This window comes from Mus pahari, chromosome X, assembly GCF_900095145.1.
Source record: "Mus pahari chromosome X, PAHARI_EIJ_v1.1, whole genome shotgun sequence".
NCBI classification, from domain to species: domain Eukaryota; kingdom Metazoa; phylum Chordata; class Mammalia; order Rodentia; family Muridae; genus Mus; species Mus pahari.
In genome coordinates, this window is record NC_034613.1 from 118,346,175 (window position 1) to 118,368,821 (window position 22,647).

Genomic DNA, 22,647 nt, shown 5'->3' on the forward strand with positions numbered 1-22,647 from the left:
TGTTCTGTAAATATCTATTAACTCCATTTGTTTCATAACTTCTGTTAGTGTCCACGTGTCTCTGTTCAGTTTCTGTTTCCAGGATCTGTCCATTGGTAAGAGTGGGGTGTTGAAGTCTCCCACTATTATTGTGTGTGGTTTACCCAGTTTTTATATTGCTTTAAGGAAGGTAAAAATGGGCTTGAGAGACTTGTGTCCATGAAATACCTAATTAATTCATAAACAATAAGTAGAGTTTTGACAAATTACCGGGTATATAGGCAAAGGTTGGTTTTTGCGTGAACTCAAAAAGAAGAAATTTCATATAACGTCAAAATAGAACAAGGTGGCTTTTTTAGTTGTAGGGTACTCATCATAAAGAGTACTTAGACATGGGTTCTAGCCAATACAAAGTCTTCATTAGCCAGTGGATGATCACTCTGGGTATTCAGGATTTCAATGTAACACCAAGCCTTTCTCCGGGTGAGCTTTTAAGCACACACACACACACACACACACACACACACACACACACACAAAACCCCGATGCCCTGGGTCGACACACTTCAGTTAACAAGAACAGTTAACCAGACGCAGAACTACAGAAGCCAAAAGGCAAGGTTAGCACAGTTTGAGACTTTCCCAGAACTATGGACTTTGATGGATTGGGTCTTTGTTTTAGTTTTGGCTGATTGTGCTGTGTATGTGTTGAGTTTTATAGCCTGGGCGGCACTTCCATCATGGAGTCAGTCAGTGTCTGGGGGCCTGTTATAGTTTTGGTGTGCTACATCAAAAGCAAGAGGCAGGAAGTAGTCTAAGTAGTCAATGGCCTAAATCAGTGAAGGACATGCTACAGGAAGAATCTTGTAATTTAGACACCAAAACAATGAATTCTGAAGATAAGACTTAGAAAGAATAGCATGGTTTTCTTTTCCTTCTTAGTCTTTACTCTGGTGGCTCTATGGAGAACAGGTAGAAAACAATTCTAGGGGCAAAGATGCCAGGATGTGACGACGAGTCCAGGAATACATAGTTGTGGTTATAAAAATGAAGAACAAGAAAAGAAATGAGACATAACTTTGAAAATGTAACTGGTCTAGATGTTGATAGAAACAGAAAGTAGGAAAGCCATGAGCCAGGAAAGCTACCACCTTCTCAGGTCCCCACACTTTGTCTCAACTGAAGAGACTGAGAATTCCATCAGAGGTTAGCAACTATGTTCATTTGCAAGGGTCAAACAAATGAAATTCCACAGTCAGGGCTTAGAACAGCACACACTTTTTTTCCCACAGAGTCTGGAACTAAAAGCTATGGAGGTAGGTTGGGTTTCTTCTGAGCCCTCTTTCCTCGTCTCCTGAATGGTCTTCTTGTTATCTTGATTCTATGCCTAGAATTGTTATAGCTGAATCATAAAACAGTTCTATTTTTATCCTCAGTGAGTTCCACACTGGGTATATTATAGTCCCACCAAAGAAGGGTTCCAATCCCCCATTTTTATAAACATTTGTTGCTTAGTTTCCCTTTTTAAATTAAATTTATTTAATTATTTTATTTATTCATTATGATGCCCCCCCCTTTTTTCTATAAGAATTCTGCTCTAAAGCACATTTTTGTGCTAGCCAAGCTGGTTCTTGCTTGCTTTTGTGTTTCTTTCTTTTGTCATGCCTTCCACGCATTTTGTTCTAATGGATCTCATTGTAAAACCTAGGGCCATTCTTTCCTCAAGCACCCTAGCCTTCCCTTCCTTTATAAGTGATAACATCCTCTCTGGTCAGTCCTGTGCGTCATTCCCTAGGACCAGGTTCTCTTAGCTCAGTTCTCTTTGTGCTCCTTAATGGACCTCCCATTTTGCTGATTCTCTTTCCACCTTCTCAAAAATACCATTAAAGCCCTCAACTAAAGTCTCTTTTTTTGTAATTGTCCCCCACCCCCGCCCCTGTGGGCTTATTTGTTTGATTTTTATTATTGTAGTTCTTCTCTTTGATATTTTGACTTTGGTTCAAGTATTGTTTCTCTGGTTTAATTTTGATGTTTTCCTATATTGCTATTATTTTTATATCTCACTGCTTATGAAAACAGTAACAATATGAAATATGGTGAAATTAAATTCTGTAGGTCTTGAAAAATGGGAAAAGTGAAAATTGTTCAAACAGCAAAATATAAAAACAAATAAATCTACTTTTTCCTTGGTAAGGTTTTGGCTTCTTATTGAAAACTGAACAATTAGAATATTATGATGCAGTGACTATAGAAATCAGCTTTTGTTCCTCAAAGGGCTTGCTCCCCCCCCTAAACTATAAATGTCCCTTTTTCTATCTAGTAACTTCCTCAAATTCTTGGGAGAAACTCATTGTATATAGCTACACAATTCTCTGTTCCTTAATTGTGTCCCTCTATTGTCCTGACAGACATTTCCCCGAACAACAGAAATTACAATGAAACAATTACAATTACTCTTAACCATGGCTGAGTGGCTCTGTGCCATGCCATCCTTCGGTGCTTACCTGGACCTTCCCAGAGCCTTTGGAGCAGCCTGAAGTGAAATTTTTAGGTCTCAGGTCTTTTCTGAGTTTGCCACTCAGAGGGAGCCTGCTCCCAATCACCTAAGATGATATATGTGTGATTTGAATTCACCAGTTTCAATCCCAAAATTTCAAACTGCTTTTTCCTCTGTGACCTTAGACAACTGACTCTTTATCTCAGTTCCAGTCTCCTGATTTTCAGGGTTTTTTGTTTGTTTTATTTTGTTTTGTATTTTTCCTTTTCGTGTTTCTGTTTGTTTCTGAGCGAGAACCATGAAATTGGAAGGTGAAGATAATCTGGGAGGAACTGGGGGAGGTGAAGAATATTATCAAAATATCTTGCATGAAAAAAAAAATGTTAGTAAAAAAAACTAAGGTGGAACACAAAGAGAAAGATAGCTGAGGTTGACCTTTGCCCTCCACTCACTCATGGGCTCACACACCCCATCCGCCGCCCACAATCTAAAGAACACAGAAAGCTACTTCATAGTTGAATAAGGTGTACAGGATCAGGATCCCACACAGTAAACCCCGGCTTCCTTCTGTACCTACCAATCCTGCTGTACCTAGGGAGGGCCAGAGCAAAGGCAATTAAAAGTCCATAAAGCTTTCCTGCTGTTTTAAAGTTGTCTGTATCTGGACTAAGTGTTCACATGATTTCTCTGAACACTTGTCCAGCTTTCTTGCCCAGTCAGTTCTGACAATTTCTGTTTAATTTCTTAATAATTAAATGTTTTCTTTATTTAATTACATTTTTGGAGTCATCATTTCCACCCTATTCTCCCTGCTCCAACTTTTCAAGTGCCCTACACACAGCCTCATATTATTTATTTAATTGTGTACACACACATACACACACACACCCTGCTGAGTTCATTTGTGTTACTTATAGGTATTTGTGATTAGGGATGACCTCGAAAGGGAGACTCAGTCTGGTGTTTTGTTTTGTTTTCCTTGTTCCTTGTTACCTGTTGAGGGACAAGAGCTCTAACACACTTGCTCTGCCTTTTTTCTAGACTCTTAGAAAGTTTTCTTGTTTCTTGATGTTGTCGGCTACTGGTCCAATGCTGAGATCTGAAAGTTCGTATAATTTTATATTCCCTTCTTTATTCATTGCCTGAGAAGATAAACAGCTCCATAAGGAGACAGTTCCTGGCTTAGACAGTTCTGTAGATGTGTAGTTCCGTTTTCTTTCTCAGTGTTCAAAATAATAATTTGGATCTCGAGAATCCTGCAGAAGTAACCAGTTGTAGGTTAGATTTGTTGTCTTGGTTTGGTTTTGCTTCCTTTGGTGTTTTTTTCAGTTTTCACTGTCTTTACTAGTGACACTCTACAAGGGTTGATAGGTCAGCAATTCTTCATTTATGCTTATGCTGTTCATACGACCCTAATGATATATGATTGCCATAGGAATTTTTGGAATTTTTCTAATAGTTTGGCAGCATGTTTACAAGCTCTTCTTGAACATTCTTTCCTCAGACATGAAAGTAGTCATCTTCTTCACAGAGCAGGCTTGCAAATACACCTGTCTAGTTATTTCTAAGCTCCCGTGGCAGGTAGAACTAGAAAAAGTGCTTGCTTACCTTACTATTTACTAGATATTTAGGTCATGTTAAGTCAAAACATTATTTCACACTTATACTTCTAATTCAAATCAACAAATACGTTTTCACATTCAAGATTAAAATAAAATAAATGTATTTCACGGTAAGAATCCAAGCTCTGTGTTTCCTCTTTCTGTAATCAACCCTGAGGTGGCCTATGAAAGTGGTTCCCTGCTCCACTGACTCAGAAACCCCTATAAAGTTACTCAAGTCAAGAACTGCAAATCTTTATGTTTACTTTAAGAACATCTGTGAAACTGTCCTGGCCATCAAGGATATGTATATCCAAAAAGCCACCAAGGGATAGATCCACTGGTGAGACAAAAGTCCTCATTATTAAATAACCTCTCAATGACTGGAACCATTGGATGCAAAACAAAGCCTTCAATATCTGAGCCTTTGGGGACATAGGAAAACCATAATATGTAGTACCACAAATTGAAAAGTCTTTTTAAATGTTTTAAAGGTTTCTTGGCAGTTCTTTTTGTTTTTGTTTTTAATCTTTTATTTATTTATTTATTTATTTATTTATTTATTTATTTATTTATTTATTTAAAACTGCAGATTTTATTCTCTTCCCTGTCCACCTTTCAAGTGTTCCACATCCCATACCTCTTCCCCATCCCCCTGTCTCCACAAGGATGTCTCCACCCCAACCCCCCACCCCACCTGATCTCTAAACTCCCTGGGGCCTCCAGTCTCTTGCGGGTTAGGTGCATCTTCTCCGACTGAACCCAGACCTTGCAGTCCTCTACTGTATGTGTATTGGGGGCCTCATAAAAGCTGGTGTATGCTGTCTGGTTGGTGGTCCAGATCGCGGGAGTCCAGGTTAATTGAGACTGGTGTTCCTCCTACAGGGTCACCCTCCTCCTCAGCTTCTTCCAGCTTTTCCCTAATTCAACCACAGAGGTCAGCTGCTTCTGTCCATTTGGTGCAAATATCTGCATCTGACTCTTTCAGCTGCTTGTTGGGTCTTTCAGAGGACTGTCATGGTAGGCCCCTTTCGGTGGGCATTCCATAGCCTCAGTAATAGTGTCAGGTCTTGGGACCTCCCCTTAAGCTGGATCCCACTTCAGACCTGTTGCTGGAACTTCTTTTCCTCAGGCCCCTCTCCATTTCTATTCCTGCAATTCTTTCAGACAGGAGCAATTATGGGTGAGAGTTTTGACTGTGGGAAGGCAACTATATCCCTCACTTGATGCCCTGTCTTTCTGCTGGAAGTGGGCTCTACAAGTTCCCTCTTCCCAATGTAGGGCATTTCATCTAAGGTCCCTCCCTTTGAGTCCTGAGAGTCTCTCACCTCTCAGAGAGTCTCTCACTTGGGCCCTTCAGCTTGTTAACCTTTTTGAGATCTGTTGATTTTTATCTTGGGTAGTCTGTACTTTTTTGTGGTCAATATCCACTTATTAGTGAGTACATACCATGCATGTCCTTTTGGGTCTGAGTTACCTCACTGGGCATGATATTTTCTAGTTCCATTCATTTGCCTGCAAAACTCAGGATGTCCTTGTTCTTTATAGCTGAGTAGTATTCCATTGTGTAAATGAACCACATTTTGAAACAACCAGATGTCCCATGACAGAAGAATGGATACAGAAAATGTGGTTCTGTTTGTTTTTAATGTATACCTACTGTTATAGCTTGATAACTTGTAATATTTCTTTCTGCATAGTTCTGTTGTAAACTAGGTAGATATTTAAGTTCACTTCCTGTATTTTATTGCTTAGGAATTGATTTCTTTAAATATATTTAAATAATGCTCACTTTATAATTTGGCTAATTGTTGGCATAGTTCCAAAGTTGACTATACCAAAGAATATATATTTAAAGAATTTTAGTATTCATAATGTCCCCTATCTCCTATTCCATCACTCTCACTGGCGATAACTATTTTAAATATTTTTATTTTATATGAATGGTTGTTTTGCCTGCATGTATGTGTCAGATCCCCTAGAACTGAAATTACAGACACTTGTGAGATGCTGTGTGGGTTCTGGGAGACAAACCTGGGTTTCCTTCAAGAGCAGCCCATGGTCTTAGCTACTGAGCCATCTCTCTAGTCCTCATGGATAACATTAATTTGTGTAGTGGCATGTTTTTCCATTTTTTATAACATAAACAGATATATCTTTTGTATAGTAATTCTAGTAGTGTTCAAGCTAAGTATATAAAATAGTTCTAGTTTATTATTATTCATCTAATTTTTAGAAAAGCCTGAACTCTGAATAGATTTTTTCCCAATTTCCTTGGACAAGTAGTTATTCCAAACTTGTAACTGCCATTGTTGCCTGTACTTATTTCATATTCATTTGTTGGGAACATATAATTCAAGTAGGAAATTATAATCTGAAGTTAATAAGATAAAAATATAGAGCAAGGTTTGGGGGGAATATTTATAAAACATGTAAACCCTGGTATACCCTGTTAGTCTTTAATAATACATTTTTTGTGGGTGCACACATGTATATATGTGTGTGTGTGAATTTGTGTTTGTATATGTATGTGTGAGACTTATTCCTACCAAGTTCATTAATATAACTTTTTATAGTATAAGAGATATTTTTAAAAGATTAAAACACTATATGACTTGTTCATGCTGTGGGAATGTCTGATAAGGTTTGGGTCACCAGAGTAGTTAATTGTTGCTTGCTGCTGCTCGTCTTTTTCTTTTAGACAATGTTATTATAGCACACCTGGATCTCGAAGTCACGTGTCTCATGCCTCTGTCTTTCAGTGCTTTCTTGTCCTAGAACAGGAGTCAACAGCAGGATGTAAGCCACCACAGAGAAGCAACTTGGCAAATTTGGTTAACTTAAAATTACAGTTGCTCATTAAATAGCTTGCCTTCGACTGTAGACATGACAACATGAGAGTCTTATTTTTAATTATGTTTTTTGTTCTTATTTTAGCATGAATGTGTCTTTACTTCTAATGGTATATTATTCGATCAAAATATTATTTGTACCAAATTCTTTAGCACCATGTCTGATGTATAATAGGTACCCAATAATTGTTGAATGAATGTTGTGATGTGGAAGGGATAACTTATAATATTATATTTAGTTTCTAAATATACCAGTTGAATTGTACATAGATAATAAATTAGCTCCTTAATAGCAAATAAGGCCCTAGGGAAATGACTCCCTCATCAAAGCACTTGCACTTTGAGTCTGACAGGCTGTGCTCAGATCCCTGACACCCACTTAAAAAAGAGAAACAGAGACCTGGAGGTGGCTGGCCAGTCAGTCTGGGTGATCAGTAAGTTTCATGTTCAGTTAAAGAACCTGTCTCAAAAACTAAGGTGGGAAGCAATATAGGAAAACAGTCAACATTACCCTCTGACCCTGTATGCACATGTATCTGCATGCACACATGCATATGTTATACACATATACAACTTAAAAGAAAAAATAAGAATAGAGACCTCTTTTAAGCATTCGATTGTGTTTGCACATATGTAAAGTTCAGAGGGCAATTTGTGAGAGTTGATTGTCCCTTCATACTATAGCAAGCTCCCTTACCCACAGAGCCATTTTACCAGCCCAAGTCCTGAGATATTTCATCTCAACTTATTTGCCTCTTTCTTTACCATACACTATTTGTATCTGAAAGGAGTATCAGACATACTAAATGTAATATTTTTTTTGTAGGAAAAATGTTATTAGAGGAAAAGACTGTATTTGTTCAGATCACTTTTAGCAAAAATTAAGTTTTATTTTAGGCTTGAATTCTACCATCATTGAGTGATTTCTATAGTTACCTGTAACCCCAGCCCTCAGGAGCCCAAGGCAGAATGATCATAGGTTCAAGGCCAGCCTCAGTTACATAATGAGTTAATAGTCCATCTTGGACTATATAAAGCTTTAAAATACAAGCTATTTTAGTGTACTTCTCTGTTCCTGTGATAAAACACTAACTAAAAGCAACTTGAGTGAGGAAAGGATTTGTTTGGCATACATTTGAGAATCCATCCATCATGAAGGGAAGCCAAAGGCAGGAACTGAAGACAGGAACTGAAGCAGAAACCAGAGAGGAATGTTGCTTATTGGCTTGCTTCCGCTGGCTTGCCAAACTACCCTATAGCCCAGGAACAGCAGTGACTATAGTGACCTGAGACATCCCCTATCAATTATTAGTCATGGTAATTTCTCACAGACATGGCTCCGGAGCTGTCCAATCTGAACAATGCCCTACTCGAGATGCCCTGAAGATTCTGAGCCATGACTAACTGACACAAAAAATAAATAAATATGTGAATATTACTGTTGTCAGGAATTTGAATTTACTGGGTTGTACATAAAGTAAAAGAAACTTGAAAGGGTTTGCAGCCCCATAGGAGGAACAACAATATGAACTAACCAGTGACCCCAGAGCTCCTTGGGACTAAACCACCAACCAAAGAAAACACATGGTGGGACCCATGGCTCCAGCTGCATATGTAGCAGAGGATGGCCTTGCCTGTCATCAATGGGAGGAGAGGCCCTTGTTCCTGTGAAGGTTCTCTGCCCCAGTGTAGGGAAATGCCAGGATCAGGAAGCAGGAGTGGGTGGGTTGGGGAGCAGGGGGAGGGGCAAGGGGATAGGGGATTTTCAGAAGGGAAACTAGGAAAGGGGACACCATTTGAAATGTAAATAAAGATAATATCCAAAAAGTAAATAAAAGTTACTTTATTTTTTGATTATGTATGTATGTATGTATGTATTTATTTATTTACTCCTGCAGATTTTATTCCCCTCCTGGTCTACCCTCCTTTTGTTTCACATCCCATACCTCCTCCCCATTCCCCTATCTCCACAAGGATGTCCCACCCCCACCCCACCTGACCTCTAAACTCCCTGGGGCCTCCAGTCTCTTGAGGGTTAGGTGCATCATCTCTGACTGAACACAGACCCAGCAGTCCTCTGCTGTATATGTGTTGGGGTCCAGGTTAATTGAGACAGCTGGTCTTCCTATGGGGTCGCCCTCCTCCTCAGCTTCTTCCAGCTTTTCCCTAATTCAACCACAGGGGTCAGCAGCTTCTGTCCATTGGTTGGGTGCAAATATCTGCATCTGACTCTTTCAGCTGCTTGTTGGGCCTCTCAGAGGGCAGTAATGATAGGTAACTTTAAATTAAAAAAATGAAACATGTTTATTTAAGAGCATTTGGAAAATGTAGACATTCTTTAAAAAAAAAAAGTTAATTACAGATCTCCATAATTCCAACAAATGGGAAAAGTACATGACCCATTAATTCTTTACTGATTTTTTTTTAAAAAAATCTTTGTACATTTTAAAAGATTTCTTTATTATATGTAGATGGTTATTTTGCCTGCATGTATGACTGCATCACATGCGTGCCTGGTACATGCGTAGGTCAGAAAAGGGTATTTAATCCCCTGGAACTGGAGATATGGACAGTTGTGAGCCATCATGGCAGTGCTCAACCTAGATCCTCTACAAGAACAAGTGTTCTTAGCCAACCAAGCCGTCACTTCAGCCCCCTTTCCTAACTTTAATAAGAATTATCTTAGATACTCAACTTTCATTTCGTTAGTGCTTGTTTTCTAAAGCTGCTTAACTCTTCCTCATTAATCTGTCCTCTTTAATGGAGTGAATGCCTTGATACAGCCAGTCTATGGGCCAATTGTGCCTATCTCATTGTGTTTTGAACAGGTCGAGAAAGTTCAACTGCTTCTGCCACCGGGAAGTCCAGAAGAATCATAAATGATAGATGGGAGAGTCAGCTGTGGCGAGATAAGAAGTTTAGTTTGAGAGACCATCTACATTATGGTCATGTGGATCCTGAAAGTATTCCACGGAAATTTATTTTGGAGCATGAAAAGTTTCTCACCCAGCAGTTTAATTCTCAGCCTGCAAAATACATACCACCAGAAGGAAACCCCCCCAAACTCGATGAATTTCAGAGCGCCCGAAGCCTTGGACATTTTGAAGTAACCATCCTAGGTAGGTGAACTTCTCTTCTATTATTCTTGAGTACTATTGATTTAATGTATTTTCATATTTAAATAGAGTTAGAAGTTGCTTTTAAAAAGTATATAAGCAACCTCTCCCGTATAGCAAGTCCAAGGGGGGAATTTCTGTTTGGCTCAAACTAAATGAAGGGAGCACTAATTCTGATATAAAATAAAGCTCAGATTGTGGGCTTTTTAACACTGACAAATCCTTGGAAAATTGGGAGGATATGAGTATAGGAACTAACAGAGATTCCCCCCCCCATGACTAAACTGACTTCTGCCTGCTGATCTTTGTTCCTATAGTGCCAATGCTAATGGCCCTAACTTTTGTCCAGCAACTCTTTTTTACCATTATCTCCTCAGCCCCTTCTTTCCTGTTCTCTCACATGTAAATATGCATGCAGTAAAACATAAATATCCACTAACAATGAGAGACTTAATTTTCAGACGGTCTTCTCTAGACTGTGGGGCTTGATCTCTTCAGGTCCTTTATCAAACTTAGTTTCATATCCAGGAAACAAAAGTCAAGCCAAGATTTCCCATACGTCACATAAAGTAACCATAGAAACAAAGAGTCATAGAGAAACACAGGACTGAATGTTTTTCTTCCTTTAGTGCTCTACAGATTGATTGAAACAGATTGACTGTATGTCTCAGCTGACTCATATGTAGTTGTCACTTTTTATTAGCTTTGGCTATGAGTCAGCTAAAAGCAAGAATAGGGCAGAAGGAACACACATTTGTCACACTGCTCACCAGATTGAATCAATGTTAGAAGTGTGCTATTTTTATATAAATGTTATCTTACCTGTTTTCAAGGATGGTTTAGAGACAAAAAAATGAACCTTTTATGGATTTTGAAAGAAGGATAGAATGAAGGTATCACTAGATCCATAGAGATAACAAATTTTCCACCATTTGGCAGTAATTTTCTCTGAGTTTTCTGGCATGGAGAAAGGGCATTCTTTTATTTATTTGATTGCATATTTAATTTTAGAACTAAAGGAAACTTACATACTCACACACTCAGGCTGAGTACAAAGAAGACCATGATTAAAAATCAGCTTTACTGGGCTGGAGAGATGACTCAGTGGTTAAGAGCACTGACTGCTCTTCCTAGGGGTCCTGAGTTCAATTCCCAGCAACCACATGGTGGCTTAACAACCACCTGTAATGGTTATCTGATGCTGTCTTCTGCTGTGTCTGAAGACAGCGACAGTATAACTACATATATGAAATAAATCTTTTTTAAAAATCAGGTTTCCTGAATCTCTCAACCACTTTTGTTTCAGAGAAAACAAGCATTGAATATTGGAATAGTAGGTTTTTTAATTCAAATAAAATTCAACTCTAAATATACTGTGTAAAGTTATTATATAATTAACATGGTTGCAAATGTGTTTTTATCTTCATCTAGATTTATTTTCTAAAGATATGAAAATACATCAGAGATAGTTGATTTCTACCTTGTCCTTGTATATAATCACTTATAACAATGAGGGATGGCTAAATAAATCCACAAATGAGTATATTTCATTGATTCTATAATCCATAAATTCTGCTCTTTATTGGTTTAACATAATACAGAGGTAAAAATATATAAAACTCATCGTGCAATTGAGTTTAGTTCCCTGTATGTCAACAGGTTTTCACAGGGCTCAAACTATTTGGCACATGTTAGGTAGGATCAAACCAGGAAACTCAAAGTAGCAAAATATGTTAAACCTCTGAACTTTTAACAATATGTGGTCTCTCTCACAGGTTTGAACCATGAGATTGCGATCGATGTTGCATTTCTACCTATGTATTCTCCAGAAGATGTTCAAGCATCTCAAATAGATACATTTTTGACCTGCATGAATTACAGCTGTGTGTACCCACCAGAAGCACCTGACAGTGGAAGGTTGCCAGATTCCAAGGCAGTTGCAGGTGACTGTGGGGTTTTGTTGTTGTTGTTGTTGTTTGTTTGTTTAGTTTTTTAAAAATTCTATAAATGACCCTAACCTTTTCCTAGTGGCAAAATTTTTATTTTGCCTTAACTCATTTGATATGTGTATTCCCCTAGAACTTAAACTTGACTGTGGCTTTTAAGTAAATTAAGTAGCTTGTTTCTTTTCCAGTGAGACCTAAAGAATATTTTACAGTTGTAATTACTTAATCAGACTGACAGAGTATGTGCATGGAGTAGTGTAAAGTTTCCCTTTAATCCTTTATCCTTTCCTGTATAATTGCCTCAAATTATAAAGCCCAAGTTGAATTCTGCAATTATAGGTGTCTTGTCCATTCTGCTGTTTCTATTCCTTCTAGTTGTTTTCATTGAGCTCAACAAGGTAATGCATTTGAAAGAACATCTGAGAAAGCCATTCATTGCAAGTTTCTGGTGGGTCCTCTAGGCCGATGGAACTCTAGACTCTCGTTTGACTTTTGAGCATGTCTTATGAACGCTCCCTGATGATAGAACTTGACATTCCTCATTGTGCAAACTGAGTTTGAATATCGAATTTTATGAGATTCATAAATTTTTCCATTTAGAGATGATTTGTTAATTAGCTTGCAATATCATGTTCTGTGTCACAACTCCTTGGGCTCTCAGTGGTCCTAAATGTCTTAACTATAGTTGAAATATTTCTGTGTCCTATTCTTCTTTCATATCTCATCTACCCTGTCACATGCTTTCTGGTATATGCACATGCAGTTCTTATACAATTGTAGGTCAGAGTTCCCACTTATCTGCTTATTGCTGGTGCGAGTATTCTTCCAGGCACCATTAGCGTGGTCACATGAGAAATACCTGGTACCAGTCTGCCAACTAGTTAATATTTTGACATGAAGGACACAAGTCACTAAAGGAGAAACACAAGGTAGTAACTAAAGCAAAGTGATTCATTGTCAGTGGAATAGCACATTTTTATGATACAGCAGTAATAATAATGACAGGGTTAACTCTGTGCTGATTACAATGCCTAGCCTTTCAACTAATCCTCATAGAGACCCTGTCAATGTGAACACTGCTATCCCCTATTTACAGGCAAAGTACATTGAAAATCCGTGTCTCACCAACATAAATAACAGAGCTATAATTTTGAATCAGAAATTTTGCCTGATTCCAAACTTTTGCATTACCTTCACAATTCTAGCTTGAGCGATCAAAATAGGCTTGGTGATATAAAACAGTGGTTCGTGGGATAACAGTGGTGTCATCTTTTAAACACTATAAGTTGTTTTCTTTTTAAGTGCAAAAGCTAGGCACATGAATTATTTAAATTTTTTAACAACTACAGAAAAATCGTGGATAAAAGTGAAAGTTTCCCTTCAGGTCTTCCCAGGTCCAACCTTTTTTACTTATTTATAACATGTTTTTATTCAACAGCATATACTAATGACAACTTTCTATTGAATAAATGCATATAAATTATATTCTATAGATATACTTTTATTATCAGCTTTTCCCCCCTATAACACACATTGGGCATTTTTCATACTCGTATAGCAAGACCTATTTCATTCTTTTCAGAAACAAGAAAATACTCCACTGTGCTGTACCAGAATTTGCTTTAATGGTCCTGTATTGAAGAGTTTGTTTAAGACTGGTTCCAACCAGTCAAGTCACGTTGGTTAATACCTTTTATCCCAAAACTCAGAAGGCTAAGGTCCAAGGATCTCTGTGAGTTTGAGACCAGCCTGTCTATATAGCAAATTTTAGGCCAGACAGTTTTAGAGATCTTGTCTCAATAGTTTGTTTTCAAATGATTTTTCTGTTGCTAAATAATACTGCACCAAGTGTGCAGGTATGCATGTGTGTGTGTGTGTGTGTGTGTGTGTGTGTGTTTATGTGTAGATATGAAATCTTTGTATAATTATACAACTGCATCTGTAACATCAATTCCAAAAAGTCAGTGACTCAAAAGATAAATCCATTGAAAACTGTAGTAAATATTATAAAGTTGTCCTCCAAATGGCTATATTAATTTATTTGGGACCAAATCAAGGGTGATACTTCAATCACAACTTTGTGAACCCTAGGTACTGGCTTGCTGATATTTTGTCAACCCTTGAGCCAAAAGTAACATATTATTTTACTTTATTCTTCTTAGTTATTTTTGACACATTGATTTATTTGTAGGGGACTCATTCCATGCCAAGTAGGTGGAAGCCAAAAGACAACTTGCAGGAGCCAGGTCTCTCCTTCTACCTTTTGATTCCAGGAAGAAACACAAGTGAGCAGACTTGAAAGCAAGCACTTTGCCCACTGAACCGTCTCACTAGCACAATATGTCTTTATCTTAAAACTTAAAATTCCTTGTTAGCCAATCATTTATTTTTGTCTTTTCTAGAAACTTCACTTGCTAGCATTAAAAAAAAGAGTTTTCCTATCAATGTTATTCATCTTATTATTAACTGGGGTTGTCCTTTCACATTGAAAAAAATACCCCTCATTTAAAAAAAAAAAGACTTTAAAAAATACCGTTTGTTATATCTTAAAATTACTTTTTACCCAGTTTGACATTTATTCAAAGGGAGGCCTGCCTTGATATGTAAGTAATTTTACTCTTAAGTAATTAAGTATATCATGTCATATTTAAAGATATCACTGGTTCCAAAGTATAAAACTACACTATTGACTCAGGGAGATGGCTCATCCATAAAGTGCTGGCTCTACAAGCATGAGTTCAGATCACTAGCATCCATGTAAACTATGGGCTTGGTGACAGAGGCAGACAGGCATATCCCTGGGTACTTCATGGCTGGAGAGTCTAACCTAGTCAGCAAGTACCAGGCTCCAGTGAGAGAACCTCACAACGTATTTTGACTCAAGAGGAATGACACCTAAGGTTGACCTCTGGTCTTGACAGGCACATGTACATACATGTACATACATGTACATACATACCAATTCACTGTTTTGGAGATACTTTTATAGTCTTTTCTTTCTTCACATAGATATTTTTATTGTGATCAAATACTAGAAACTTAAGCAATAATTCACATTTCCTCTTCTCCCCACCACTTAGTAACTATTTTACTTTCTCTATGCATTTGCCTATTATAGATATTTCATTCAAATGAAATCATACAATATTTGCCCTATTATATCTGTTTTGTTTGACTTAGTATAACACTTTCAGGGTTCAACCATGTTAGAATATGTATCAACATTTCACTCATTTTATGGCTGAATGATTTCTCACTGTATAATATATCACATTTTGTTTATCCATTCATCTGTTAAATTTCTAGAAATTTAGCTTATCTCCAACTTTGGATATTGTAAATAATTCTGATATATATGTGCATGTCTTTGAATCCATAGATTCAAATAGAATTACTGAATTATATGGTATTCTTTTTAATTTATTTTATTTATTTATTTTTTGTTTTATCGAGACAGGGTTTCTCTGTGTAGTCCTTCCTGGCTGTCCTGGAACTCACTCTGTAGATTAGGCTAGCCTCAAACTCAGAAATCCGCCTGCCTCTGCCTCCCAAGTGCTGGGATCAAAGGCGTGCGCCAACACTCACAGCTTTAATTTTATTTTTACTCATTCACTTTATATCCTGCTTACTCCCCTCTCAGTCCTTCCCCCAACCCCCCATATCCTTCTTCTCTGAGCCTATGAGCCCCTGGATGTCACCCTATCCTGGCACATCAAGTATCTGTGAGGCTAGGTGCATCCTCTCCCACTGAGGCCAGACAAGACAGCCCAGCTAGAAGAACATAGCCCACAGACAAGCAACAAATTTTGTGATAGCCCCCACTACAGTTGTGGAACCTACATGAAAACCAAACTGCACATCTGCTTCATATGTGTGAGGAGGACTAGGTCTAACCCGTGTATGCTCTTTGGTTGGTGGTTCAGTCACTGAGAGCCCCAAGGGTCCAGGTTAGTTGACTCTGTTGGTCTTCCTGTGGCATTCCTATCCCCTTGAGGGCCCACAATCCTTCCTCCTACTCTTCCATAAGAGTCCCTAAGCTCCATCCACTGTTTGGCTGTGGGTGTCTGCATCTGTGTGAGTTGGCTGCTGGGTGGAGCCTCTCAGAAGACAGCCATGCTAGGATCCTGACTGCAAGCATAACAAAGAACCATTAATAATGTCAGGGATTGGTGCTGCCCATAGGATGGGTCTCAAGTTATTGACTGATCTTTCCCTCAATCTCTCCTCCATTCCCCATCCCTGCATTTCTTGTAGACAGGATAAATTTTGAGTCAATTTTTTGTGGGTGAGTTCGAATCCCCATCGCTTCATTGAGGTTCCTACCTGGCTAAAGGAGGTGGCCTCTTCAGGCTCTATATCCCCAATGCCACCCCCATTTATTCTTGAACGGCTCCCTATTCCAAGTGTCTGTCTCTTACTGGAGATGCCCCCTACCTCCCCACCTCTGTCAGTTGCAGATTTTAAATGGTATTCTTATGTGTAAGGTTTGAGGAACAGGCCAAACTGTTTTCTAGTGCAAGTATACTGTATCCACATCTCTATGAGCCATGTATGAAGATTCTAGTTTCTCCACAACCTTACCAACATTTGTTCACTTCTTGTTGTTTTGTTTAATTTTTAAATAATTACACATTTATTTTTTAAGTGTCTTGGCATGAGCACATGCACGCTCACTATAGCACATGCCATCTGTGCCATGGTATATATGTGGGGGTCAGAGGATGACTTGAACGAGTTAGTTTTCTCCTACTTTGTTCATTCCGGGGATCAAACTCAAGTGATCAGACCTTCCCCATGTACCCTAATCCTTTGTTGTCTTCTGTTTTGTTTAGAGCTATACGAATGTGTAAGAAATGGTACTCTAGTGAGTTTAGTTCTGCATCTCTCCCTATGACTAATGATTTGAGCATGTTTTTATGGACATATGGGGAACATGTATGTCTCTGGAGAACGTTCTATTCAAGTACTTTGCTCATCTCTTAATTTTTATTGGAATAAGTTACCATTAATACAACTTTGTTCTTATATTTTAAAATTTTAATCTATTTAGAATTTATGTGGAGGGTAAAGTAATGATTTAACATATATTTTACAAATGATTAACCATTTATCACACATCATTTAACAAATCTTGCCAATATGAAATCTTGGTATCATTTTAATCATAAAGTTGGATATACATGTATACACCTATATACCCATTTGAACATATTATGTTAATATGTCTATTGAACATATCTGTGGCATAATACTAGGAAAGGTGATAACATTTGAAATGTAAATAAAGAAAATATCTAATAAAAAATTTAAAAAAAGATAAAAATGATTCTCTGGTTAGTCAGGGTCTCCCATATTGATTTCAAAGACAAGAAATACTGCACTGCATTATATTGTAGGTTGAACTGTGGTGCAGTTACAAAGAAGCTCTAAGTCACAGTGACTGAGCACAATTACAGCTTCTTTCTTGCTCAAGTGTTGTGCAATCAGTAAGCAACTCCCCTTCTCATGAACCCTGCTTGCTTCCTTCTTGTTGCTAACACAGCAGGAGCAAATGGCTTCTAGAGTTGTGAAGGCAACGGAAAAAATAGAGGACAAATTTGTTTTTATTTACTTTGGACAAGAAATGATGTATCACTCCAACTCATATTCTCATTTGCCAGAACTGTGAACATAATACCCGTAAACTACAAAGACCAGGATGCTTTCTCTTCCCCTGTGACCAAGAATAGGAAGCACTGGGAACACATGGGGCTTCCTTTATCTTGTCTACTTTATACATGTATTTTCCTAAAATATGTAATTCTAACAACTTCAAGCCAATTTACAAAAGTCCCTTTTTCTTGTTTTTTGTTTGTTTGTTTGTTTTCTTTTTATTTTCTTTATTTTCTTTATTTACATTTCAAATGCTATCCCGAAAGTTCCCTATACCCCCCCAAAAGTCCCTTTTAATAAGTAAAATCCTATAGTCTTTTTCCAGAAGACTTCTGTGACATAATTAATATCTTAATTTTATAATAGAAGGGTTTTCTTTAATAAAAAATACTTAATGCTGCTATTTTAGTGGCTTCTGTGTGTTAGTGACCATGCTAAGAGCTTCATATCTATTTCATCTGCAAGACAGTCTATGATATACATAGTAGATATGCAAATTTGAGAGTAACTTGTCATTTACTCAAAGTATAAGATAACTGAATGAAGTCAGCCAGAGAGAACTCCTCAGTTTTATGTTATAGATGGTATATAAATCTATTTTAAAAGTCACTGTATGATAGCTTGGGTTTTTTTTCAGTTAGCATCAAATATAAAGATCGTAGACATTTTTCAAAGTATCTGGATTAATGTTCTTCACACTTAAAGAGAAGATAATTATATAGTATTAGCAATTATTGGCCATACTCATTGTTTTTTCACAAATTCAATTCATTCATTAGGGTGTTTTTTTATTTATATGTCTAGCAGAGGAGGCTGTTGAGGTGTTGAAACTTGAGTTTTTATATCCCATCTAAGGCTCATTTGATTGTCTTTGGCATGCTGTGTGCTTTAATTAAATAAAAAATGAAACAAAACCAAAAACAAATGAACTCCCTGGACTTTAGTACAGTATTTGTAGCATAAGAAGTGAAAAGCATCCACCATGAGGCCATATGTGTGGATGAAATCACCATGTAACTTTGGTTGTTATTTCTCAATGCTTTTATTATTTTGTATTTAAAACTATTGTCACTAAACTCTGTTTTCTGTTTACCTTACTAGTAGCTGCCTAGTCTTTTGATAGCTTTGTTAAAATGTGAGAGTCAAAAAATGGAAGAAAGCAAAGCAAACTATTTCTCCCTAAAGTTTTCAAATTAGCTTTGTGCCACAATAGTTCATCATGTAAGCAGGCCACTGGTAATACTGCCTTGGACTTTACTTCCTCCTGAAGTCTGCCACAAGTGGATGATCATAGTCTTCGGAGGACTTCTCAGGCCATGTGGCAAACCCCTGTGTGTGTGTATGGTTATCTTACACAAGATCATTTAAAGGAACATATTCCCTTATATATCTCACTTCTCAACTTCTTGCCACCCTGGATATTCAGTCTATTGTTCATTCTAACTGCACTTGTTTCACCAATACTTTATATTACACGCTTTTAAGAAAAACCTCTGTTTGGAGGCCATCACAGCGCTGAGATCACACAAAACTGGGTAGAACAAAAGCAAGCTCTGTGTCTGTCGTTGAGTTAGCTTTCAGAGAGAGCAAAACACATTGGCATCAGTGAGGATAAATCCTACACTGGTCCTTTTAGTCTAGCAAACTCATCCAGGGATGAGAACTCTGCTTATGGTTGCTAGTCATCTGGAGTGTGAATGGTGATAAGCAGGCAGTTTAATGCTCTTAAGTACACTCAGAGCACAAAACAACAATTTCTTTCTTCATGAATATTTGTCCTGATTGTTCTAAATATTTGTCTAAGTTCTACAATTGGGTATATATGGACTCTGAGAATTTTGCCAAATTATATACAAATTATATGCATGCTTAGAAATGCAGAGATCTGGAATCTCCTGCTATGCCTTTTTTAAGTGATACCACTTTTTCATAAAAGTTCATGAGAATATACTAAGCTGTGTTAGTTCTGAAAAAATAGACTTTGAAAGAATCCCTAGCAACATGCATATTTGCCTATAAACATGTATATAAATGAAATCAAAATCCATAAGATACATTGATTATTTGCTTTGCCTTTGTAGATTCCTTTCTTTTTTTTCCATTTTCTTTTTTAAATTTATTTATTATTATTTTCTTTATTTACATTTCAAATGCTATCCTGAAAGTTCCCTATAATCCCTCTGCCCCTGCTCCCCTACCCACCCACTCCCACTACTTGGTCCTGGCATTCCCCTGTGCTGGGTCATATAAAGTTTACAAGACCAAGGGGCCTCTCTTCCCAATGAAGGCCGATTAGGCCATCTTCTGCTACATATGCAGCTAGAGACACGAGCTCAGGGGGTACTGGTTAGTTCATATTGTTGTTCCACCTACAGGGTTGCAGCCCCCTACAACTCCTTGGGTACTTTCTCTAGCTCCTCCATTGGGGGCCCTGTGTTCCATCCAATAGCTGACTATGAACATTCACTTCTCTGTTTGCCAGGCACTGGCATAGCCTCACAAGAGGCCACTATATCAGGGTCCCTTCAGCAGAATCTTGCTGGCATGTGCATTAGTATCTGGGTTTGGTGGCTGATGATGGGATGGATTCCTGGATGGGGTAGTCTCTGGATAGTCCATCCTTTCATCTTAGCTCTAAATTTTGTCTCTGTACCTATATCCTTTCATGGGTATTTTGTTCCTTATTCTAAGGAGGAATGAAGTATCCACACGATGGTCATCCTTCTTGGTTTTCCTGTGTTTTGCAAAATGTATCTTGGGTATTCTAAGTTTCTGGGCTAATATTCGCTTATCAGTGAGTGCATATCTAGTGACTTCTTTTGTGATTGGGTTACCTCACTAAGGATGATATCCTCCAGATACATCAAAATAATAATTTCCTATAAAGATAAAATAACTCATCTTTGTGCTTCTTTAAAACCTAAGATGTTTGTTTGTGACCTTTAAAAGATGTAGATTTGCTTTACTTCACCCATAAAAAGAAAGAAAACCAAATATTCTCAGAGATGTGTGTAAGAACATTAGTGACTGTATCTGTAGGCATGTTCTATGTCTGGAGAAATTTGGTAAATGCATGTAATAAGCTAAAAAGTTTAAGGATGCCATTAATATTGTAAGGGAAACAATCATCAGTTTTTATGATTCTAAATCCAAGTAAATATTTAACTATTTTACAATACTGACCATCTGTTTTTGCACTTTTAGGTGATATTGTAAAGGCAGCAGCTGACCTGGATAGAGTCCACATCATAGGTATCTTGGATATCTGTAATTTGGGTAACAATAAAGTAGAAGTCTGTTTGCAGAAAATTTATACTCCAGAATAGGCTTCTTAAAGATTAGTAGATAAAATGATTACAGGTTATATACAGTATACTGCTTTAGAGAGAATTTATTATTTTCTTGGTATTTTCGTCAGAATATTACATGATCTTGAAAGTTAAGTGGTTTTCAGTTCATCTTGTATTTGGCACTCTCACTTCATATTAGATTCATTATTGAAAAAAAGCTATCAAGTCAATTTTATGTGTCAAAATTACTTCACTTGTATGTGACTATTATCTTAACTAGTAACAATTTATCTTTTACAGTTCCTTTTGCAAAGTGTATTTTTATTCCAGTGTCTCAGTCCAAGGTATCTTGGCTTACACAATTTAACAGCTTTCTGATTTTATTCACATACAGTGATGAATCTTGCATTGCAAATTCAAAGACTAAGTTTTCATTCTCCTAAAGTGACCACATACATTTCTTGTAATCATGGTAGCTCCTGTCATGCCCCCACACACGAATTGTAGTGATCCAATTGCCCCAGTCTCTCTGCAGTTGCTATTAAGTGAATATGCTGAACTGTCATAAAAATTTTCAACCTTTTATTCTGATTTCCAATGCCTTGAAATTTTGAGTGTTTTGACCAGTGTGTAATGTTAAATTAGGAGACTACAGTATATCTACATTCGTACTGTGTTCGTTGGTAATTTCAGTATATGCAATGTGATTTTAGACTGTGAAATTTTATCTCACATTAATATCTGAAGTGCTTGTATTAAAAGTAATGAAAGGTAACTGAGGGAATTTGTTTCAGTCTGGTTCTCTACTTACTATACTGTGTTTTCAAGGTAAACGGTCACTCTACATTTGTAAAGACCTGTGTCTGACACCCACGTGGCTAGCTAAATGAACCAAAACATCTATCAAGATAAATCTGATTGTACTTGAGGTATAAGAAAATCTATGAGGAAACAAGATTTCCTTATGACCCTATAATTTTGTGATGTCATGTGCTGTACAGTTTTAATGTGGTGGGCAGCCTAAGAACTTAAAGGTATACTGTATTTTGTTTATAAAGTTGTTCAGGTTTCTTTGTAACTGTACTAAATGGTTAATTAAAACTGTGAATTTTTTGTGTTACCAGTTTCAGAGTGTTATTAAATACGATAAAATGCAGTAACTCTTCTGGTCTCCTGTCTCATTTTGAACATGGTTCATGTGTGTCCTCTATACTGAAAGGCTATATATGTGCTTGGAAGTGTTCCAAGATGATTTTCACATGCACGTTTGAATACTGTTGTTTCCAAATGGAATTTGGGGTTTTCGGTTAACTTATTACAATTTTAAAAGGCAGTTTCCATCCATAATGGAAAAATGTTAACTGAAAACCACAGGCAAAGATAGAGAAACTGTGCACAAGTATGATTTCTGTTCTTATATTGAATAGAAAATAACTTTTCCAATTTTTTGAGTTTTTAATTTTAATTTTTTACTTATTCACTTTCCATCCTGCTCAGTGCCCCCTCCCTGTCACCCCTTCTAAGAACCCTTTCCCCCATATACCAGAAGGTACATATTTACGGTGGCTGCCTCCCAAGGAAAGTAGCTAACTGCCATCAAGAGAATATTAATTTCAAATATACTAACATGAGGCCATCTTCCAAGAAACAAGTCAGTTGATAAATGACAAAATACCATAGTATTTAAGGACCATAGTCTCACCATAATTTCTAT

General features: G+C 37.3%; 1 protein-coding gene across 2 annotated transcripts in view; it reads left to right on the forward strand.

The window, feature by feature from the left end:
* The window catches only part of Radx (RPA1 related single stranded DNA binding protein, X-linked), a 74,098-nt gene extending 52,065 nt beyond the window's left edge, over nucleotides 1-22,033 (forward strand). For both annotated transcript variants that reach the window (XM_021188523.2, XM_021188524.2), the window contains exons 12-14: nucleotides 9,758-10,048; nucleotides 11,821-11,988; nucleotides 20,848-22,033. In XM_021188523.2, the coding sequence (XP_021044182.1) occupies nucleotides 9,758-10,048; nucleotides 11,821-11,988; nucleotides 20,848-20,969 (581 nt within the window). In that variant the 3' untranslated portion in view covers nucleotides 20,970-22,033. The remainder of the gene's footprint in view (nucleotides 1-9,757; nucleotides 10,049-11,820; nucleotides 11,989-20,847) is intronic.
* The last annotated feature ends 614 nt before the right edge of the window (nucleotides 22,034-22,647 follow it).